This window comes from Anneissia japonica, unplaced genomic scaffold (assembly GCF_011630105.1).
Source record: "Anneissia japonica isolate Jap-2015-1 unplaced genomic scaffold, ASM1163010v1 scaffold285023_len34679_cov108, whole genome shotgun sequence".
NCBI lineage: Eukaryota > Metazoa > Echinodermata > Crinoidea > Comatulida > Comatulidae > Anneissia > Anneissia japonica.
In genome coordinates this window covers 1-7,936 of record NW_022719913.1, presented here as the reverse complement: position 1 = coordinate 7,936, position 7,936 = coordinate 1, and the positions used below count along the sequence as shown (strand labels likewise).

The 7,936-nt window shown below is 33.0% G+C and overlaps 1 protein-coding gene across 1 annotated transcript in view; it reads right to left on the bottom strand.

The window, feature by feature from the left end:
• LOC117111119 (dual serine/threonine and tyrosine protein kinase-like) overlaps positions 1 to 7,925 on the bottom strand; it is a gene marked incomplete at its 5' end in the record, with an annotated part of 17,066 nt that extends 9,141 nt beyond the window's left edge. Inside the window, 2 exons of the mRNA XM_033253993.1 lie at positions 3,317 to 3,549; positions 7,127 to 7,925. Coding sequence (XP_033109884.1) covers positions 3,317 to 3,549; positions 7,127 to 7,925 — 1,032 coding nt within the window. The remainder of the gene's footprint in view (positions 1 to 3,316; positions 3,550 to 7,126) is intronic.
• Between the last annotated feature and the right edge of the window lie 11 nt (positions 7,926 to 7,936).

Genomic DNA, 7,936 nt, shown 5'->3' with positions numbered 1-7,936 from the left:
TTCTTTCCCTCTTCCTCCCACTCCCCACCTGTCTCTTATACACATCTAGATGTGTATAAGAGACAGGGTTAACTGCAGGTTAACCTAGAGTCTAATGATTACAAATAATCCAAAATAGAGCAGGAAGAAATACTGGTTATACATCATATAAAAGTCCAAATAGAACAATAGAAATGGAAAACACTTTCAGAAATTCAGCCCTTCACATTTTATAGTATTCTCCATGACATTTCACCTTCATGCTCAAAAATATAGAAAGAACTATACAAATAAATACCTTATGAACATACAGATAGGTAAAAGCAATACAACATTAGAATGGTTATACAATGTTAAACAGTAAAATGAGAGCTATAAAATGGTAAAAGAATCAGGAGTTTAAACATACAGCTGTTTAAAGAATACTGTATTTGGGAAATCAGCCTTCAAAGTTTATGATTTCGGGCATTTCTCTGGCAGAAACCATCAGAAAATTGTTGTTTAAACATTGAAAATGGGTAAAATAACAGCATAGCATGATGCATAGATATTAAAGGTTAGTTTAGTGCAATAAAATAGATTTCAAACATTTTGACATTCCAGAATGTTTTGGTCATTATCTCTGAAACACAATTTGCGACAAGTGACTGGTTTGGCTTGTCTTTGCCACAAATTGTATGCTTATAAATAATTATGATAAATCATAATTATTATACAGTATAAGCATACAATTTGTTTTATTAACTGTATTTTGGGGTCTTTTTTTTAAAGACAGTTTATTGTTCAATATTTACATTATAATTTATATCACATATCATAGCCTATTTTATATTACCATTATAAATAGCCTCACATTTATTTTTATGTCTCAAGGAAGAACCACCCCTCTGGGCCTCTGTGAGTAATTACAAATGAACTTGAACTTCACCTAGGCCTAGGAGCAAACTAATTATTTTTGAAGGTTTCAACTGATCTACTAGCTCAAGTCATTCAGTATATATGGAGTATTTGGATGTGTGGTTTGTTTCTATTATTATTATTATTATTATTATTATTATTATTATTATTATTATTATTATTATTATTATTATTGTTGTATACTGTATCATTCAAAAAACAAATATAGTATCTGAACCCTCCTTTGGCCACAAAACGAAAAAAAGTATGGTATTATCTTTTAACACTACGGCCTATCCTTATTCAGGGGACACCCCAATTAAGGGGACACTTTTTTAGGTCCCAAAGGTGTCCGGCTCCTCAATAGGGATTCTATTTAGAAGGTTGAGATGACCAAAACATGACATTAGACATTATCTATGGTTTTAAATGAAGTCATTCCAGACACACACTATCAACAATATCGAGGCCTCTGTCAATTTATTATCATTACATTTTTTTATTACAGTATTCACACCCCACCCTCATGCACAGACTGTGAATACTGGCTTTTGTATTAGCTGTTTCACACATAGTCTCAGTTATTGTTTATTTTTCCACCAATTAGCAGCTAGTCTCACTACCCAAACATTCCCTTTTGTTGAATTTCTGTATTATTCTCTTGAAGATGATTGAAGCAACTCAATCGAAACGTTGAGACATTCTTAAACAACAACAGTTCTTTTAAGAACTATCTACAGTACATGGTGTATGGCAACCATTCACAGCTACTGCTTTCTGGATCCTGAATTACTCATTAGTTAGCAGCATAAAGCAGCCCACGATTTCTTTCCCTCTTCCTCCCACTCCCCACCGTCCATGCATATATTCACCCAACTGACTTAGAACACATTGGACTAATGTTAGAATTGCACTGCAGTAATGCAGGTAATAATTATGTCTCCTAAATTAGCATCTAAATATGACATTTCCGGTTGTGCATTGTATATCAAGCGTTTCAATGACGAGGGGTCATACTAACAGTAGCAAGTACTTGAGACTTCCTGTACTACAGAAACACTGCATAAATGCATTGCAGAATATTATTCTTAATATATATTATAATCACTAACAGTAACATTTACTTTTTTATTATTATTCTTCATGACACGATAAATATGTCAATGTCATAATGTACCACTTATTAATACTGTATAGTTGTAATTTATTCATGATATAATATCAAAAAGTTATTATCATTATTATTGCATCATCACTTTGACTATAAAGTAGTATCATTATCACTATCATTATGCTCAGTATAATTGAGTGGTTTTTTTTTTCTCTCTAGATATTATTCAGAGAATCGAGAGGAAGTTTTCAACAACTACTTTATCATTATTTCAGATCTATGTGGCATACCGCAAGCATTAATATATATTATTACTTTGCCATGCAAAATTTCGAACATTTGATCGTTATTATTATAGTATTTCCAAATGATCGATAAGACAATAGACAGCTAATAAAATTCAATACGACACTGCATTTGGTAACGATCATGTCAGGCGGTGTCTGAATATTTACTGGTCTAGCCATTTCTAGGCCCTACACTATATTATGTACATGTTTCGACAAGTTCCCACTGTCATCATTGAAATGCAGAGATTCCATACCTGTATAGGCAAACTTATTTATATGAATAATGATTATTATCAACCAGTTGCGGATTTACAGTACAAGGAGGAGTAAGGGGTGTACCCCCCTTATATTTTTTGGGTATTCCCCCTGAAATTCTTGGAGATTCAGCCATTTTAATCTCTTATCTAAATGATTTCACACTTGGTTTGTATACTTGGGGAGGAGGGATAAATTCTCCTTTTACCATGTCCTGAATCCTTCACTGAAGTCATGTTTATTCTATTTTCTAATTTTAGTATGTTATGTAGGTTTTTGATGTGCTGAATTGTACTGTGATACTTTTTAATGTTCCAATTAATATATTACACATCGATTATATTAACTTTTTGTAAATATATTTTTAAAATCAAATCAAATTAATGAAATTGCTAGAGCTTTAAGGAAGATTCAACCCTTGCACCCTAAATGTACCAGGTGCTCAGGGGCTCTTTCCAGAGACTCCCACTCAGTTCGCACATTCACATCCCCTCTTTCTTAATACTGGGTTTTTATTTTGTTTTGTTTTTTTATTATTATCATCATTCACAGTTGAGCTATAGTTTGGTGACTAAAATGAATGTACAGTACTTTCTATATTCCATAGTTCTGGGTTCAAAACCTGGGAGATATCATTTTTGTGTAATTATTATACACAATTCCACTACAAAAACAACTCAGTCCACACTGTAATTATTGCAGTTACAATATTGTATACAGTATGGCCGAAGTATCTTTAGAAATTGTTTAAAAAAAGCATTAAAAAAAAAAACACTGGACTAACTTGTCTTAGAGCCATGCTTGCTGAGGATTCTCTTTCACTGTCTGCTTGCTCCAGATTCTCCAGGCATCTGGTCAGAGTTCCGACAAAGCTTTCACGTAGATAATCGACAGAGCCTATGAGCTTCTCAACGACGGCTGTATTGACCTTATTCACGACAAGCTCCTGAATCTGCTGCTGACAACGTTTGATATCCTTCTGCTGGCAAGCCTCACCTTTCTTCGGGATCTTAATACCTGTGGACAATTGAAATGCAATATCATAAATGCCTGAGTTTCAGCAGTCGGCCATTTCATAGCATGATAAAGTTACATTTTAAGACTGCCTCTCTTGCAAAACAAGTGACAGATCAAATTTTGTTAGCTAGGTGGTTGAAAGGGGAAGATTTTGGGTATTCCCCCTGAAATTCTTGGAGTTTCAGCCATTTTAACCTCTTCTCTAAATGATTTCACACTTGGTTTGTATATTTCGGATGCTGCCGAAGGGGGGGGGGGGGAGATAAATTCTCCTTTTACCATGTCCTGAATCCTTCACTGATGTCATGTTTATTCTATTTTCTAATTTTAGTATGTTATGTAGGTTTTTGATGTGCTAAATTGTACTGTGATACTTTTTAATGTTCCAATTTTCTATTTGAACTTATAATATATTACACATCGATTATATTAACTTTTTGTAAATATATTTTTAAAATTCTGTAGAGTGCCTGTGATCATTTTAATTGGATATTGTTTGCGCTATACTAAATAAAGTTATTATTATTATTAAAACAGAATTATAAATTAATAGATTTAACACAGCCCACCCTCATCAAGCCTTCAGTTTGAATCACAGCATAGAGATTTTGGGAGGAAACCAGACTTACTACAGACGGTAGTAATTGCCACTTTTCCCCCTGTTTTTAGATTAAAAAATCTACAGATCTAATTAACAGTTCCTGAGTTGTTTTTTTTATCAAATATCCCTTCAATGTCTTAGAAAATTCATTTGTACAATATTAATTTCCTCCTGGCTCCATGGGTAAATGCACAGTAGAATATGAATGACATTATTTTTGTGTCTATTAATTGGTAAGAAATTATTGTCTTCTCTTAAATTAAAAGCAAGTAACTTTTACAATTAATGTAAGCCATTGAAATAAATTGTATAGCTCAATTGTTTTATTTATTGAAAGCCAATAACTTACTTAAAAGTAGTACTGTAAATGAAATGAAATTTATTGCTCAAGTACACAGTTAGAATTAAGGGGCACCATATTCTGAACCATTAAAATTGTCATAAGGGTGTCCTTTGAATAAGTAGGAGTCTCAAGTCACCTGGAATCTGTGAGTCTCCCAGAAATCAGGACAGACTCCCGCAAGCAAGCAAGAAAGAATTTCCCAGGAAATAATCCATCTCCCACAAATTGTAATATTTGCATGATTTTTATTATTTACAGATCAATGTTCTCTCAATTGAAAATTTTTTACTGGTAAATTAAACAACAATACATATAATCATAGCCTAGGCCTGGACTGGAACAGTGGAATGATGTTCATTTTTGAAAGAAGGCCAGCCTAGGCTACCTAGGTCTAATAATTTCATTTTCTTTTATTCTACTAAACTTACAATTTTTTACTAGTTGGTCAGTAAATTTTACTGGTAAAATTGACTGCTAAAACGTGAGAACACTGCAGATCTCTTTGAAGGGATTACAGTATTTCCAACTTGGGACCCCTAAATATGAGTTGGCTGTAACTGTGATCTACTGTATATTATTGACTCACAAGCTAAAGTGTCCTCAAGATTGATTAATTAAATGAATTTATTCGCAAGAGTCATAAAATACATGACATAAACATAAAATACAAAAAACACACAATATAAAAAATTGCACAAAAACATGACACCACAGTAATTCCTTACAAGGAAAAGCTCACAAAAGTAAAACTTACAGTATTTCAATTGGGTCCTTGCAAACACAGAAATAAAATTGCATATTTTATCATGACAGAAAAAAACAAACAGTTCAAAGAACATAAAATGAATAAAAACTGATGAAAAAATGGCAGCAATAAAAAGTCAAAACATTGTTTATCACTCTAATGCCAGCAGTAAAACAAATCAAAAGAGTTAAAAGATATAAAAAGTTCAGAATTACGGCATCTTGAAAATAAGTATACTTATTGAAAATGTTTACACAATAAAAAGTTGAAATTTTTAAATATCACTTAAAAGTTAGAAATCTGACTTAAAACAAAAAACACTGGGTCATTGCTCGGAACATGTACTTCTAAGAGCTGTTTTAAAAAAGAGGTGATGTTTCTACATCAACTGGTGTTTTATTCCAAGCTTTTATAGCATTATAAAGCAAGTTTTATTTAATAGGACTGTCCCCTTAATAATATTCATGTCTCAAAGGAGGGGTAAAATAAGGGGTTTGTTAATTGGCAAGCGAAATTTTTTTTGTTATATTTAAAAAAAAAAAAAAAAAAAACTACCTTACTTGAATTATACAAAGTACTACAGTACCATTAACCCGGTTTATTCAAATTATTAGATCAATAGACAATTTAACAATAAAGACAATAAGTGACAAAGTTTTATCCTATCGTATTGTACAGAAGCTGTATTGGGTCCATGAAAAAAACATGAACAATCATGTGTTATTTTTTTTGGTAGGAAAATAATTTTCAGTGTATTTTTCAATAAGCTTTCAGACAGAATGTTAATTTATCTTGAATTTGACCCACACATCTACAGGACTTTCTATAGCTGGGTTCACGTCGAACTTTTATCTAGATATACATCCACTTAATATACATTCTTAACAGTGATTTGATTACCAGCCAAATAAGGGTCTATAATGGTATTATAATTTGTATTTGTTAACTGACGAGAGAAAAATATGTTTTTGTTCTAAAAATAATGTGACTATCAAGTTTAAAGAAATGCAGAGTATGAGTCAGTTTTAGTAAAGCACAGGAAATTGCATTAAATCCTGCAAGAAATGGGGCAGTGGTTTGGTGACATATTATGGGATAAGCTAGTACTAGTCCTTGTATGTACAGTGAAGCCTTTAAAATTAAAGATAGAAAAAGGAATTTAAATGTTGAAGCATCATATTCGGAAGATACAAATAGTACTTGGATTGGTTGATACAAATATAACATAAATAATATGACGGAAATGTTAAGCTTGCTTGCACCATTTTATCTGATCATAGTAGGCCTATAGTATGAGTAGTGTAGGATTACAAACATGCATTGTTTATTTATATCATTCTGGATTTGCCCTTGATCATGAATTAAAGCATAGTTTTATCAAACTGTATATAATTCATGCTTATTAAGTTATTTATTAGTAAACTTCCATACTAACTTTTGTACATTTGCTGTACACCTCCCCACCCCCCCCCCCCAAAAAAAATTACTTACAGTAGTTTGAAATTGGAATGAGAAATATTGTCGCTGACAAATTTTAATGTTATTATTTGTTTCTTAAGCACCATGCTACTAATCAGAATGTTTAGAATCGATTAACAATATCAAACAGACTGGATAATGACAGTTTTTAGTGTTCGATAGTGTCATACCTGTACAGCCTTTGATAAGCTTCGGTGAGTTGTTGAGAGGGCCTGCCCAGTTGAAACACTTCTGATTATCGGAGGATGTACATGTGATCAAACACTTAAGAAGTTTATAGACTTTTTCAAAGCCCTTTTTTAGATTATCAAATTTTATTTGACAAAAACAAGTGACATGCCTAAATATGGTCATGATGACATCACATCATGACCATATATAGGCACATCATGACTATATGCATACATACCTACAAACTGGTAACATTCTGCCTCCAATAGCAAGTCTTCTTTCATGTTTGCGATGGTCTCCGATATCAAATGTTTGATCTCTTCTTGTTTCTGACTGTTAATTTCCAGTAATTTTTTGTACAGTTCCTCCTCTTGTTGCCGTGCATAATCTATCCTCTTCGGTGTGATCTGAATTTCTCGCGCCATGTCAAACGCCGTCGTTATGAACATATTCATGGATTGTATATGCATGTTTTGCATTGCTGTAGTTGATTTAATGACATAGAGCTGCAACGTGTTCTTCACAAACATGATAATTCCACCAACATTCTTTAAGTCGTCAAGTAACTTACTCGTTGAATTATTGATATTATTCCGGTGTCGACTCTGAAGGGTGGAAGTCGTCCTCAGAAATCCTATGTTGTGAAGCTGTTGCGAAAGACCAAGTCCATTTTGAGATGGTGCGTTAATACGAGGGCTAGTTTGTGCTTTTCTTTCTTTCTGCTTGAAAATCGGTGATCGAATTGCTTTGGGGTAATAGACCCTACTAGCTTTACTTGTCTGACGTTGAGGTGGTTCTGTTTGTGGTGGTGTTGAAACCTGGTTTTGGTTTAAGCGTGCCCCTTGATTAATAGGATCCGTGACAGTACTTTTTGGTAGCGCACCATTCAATTTTGCATTAGAATTCTTTGTTTTAATAAACAATACAGGAAGATCATGCAGACACGATCGAAGGTCAATCAGGTCACTTAAGTCCGAGTACGATAACAATTCATCGCTGATTCCATAAAGAACAATCGGCAAAACACTATCTTGACATTTCTCATATA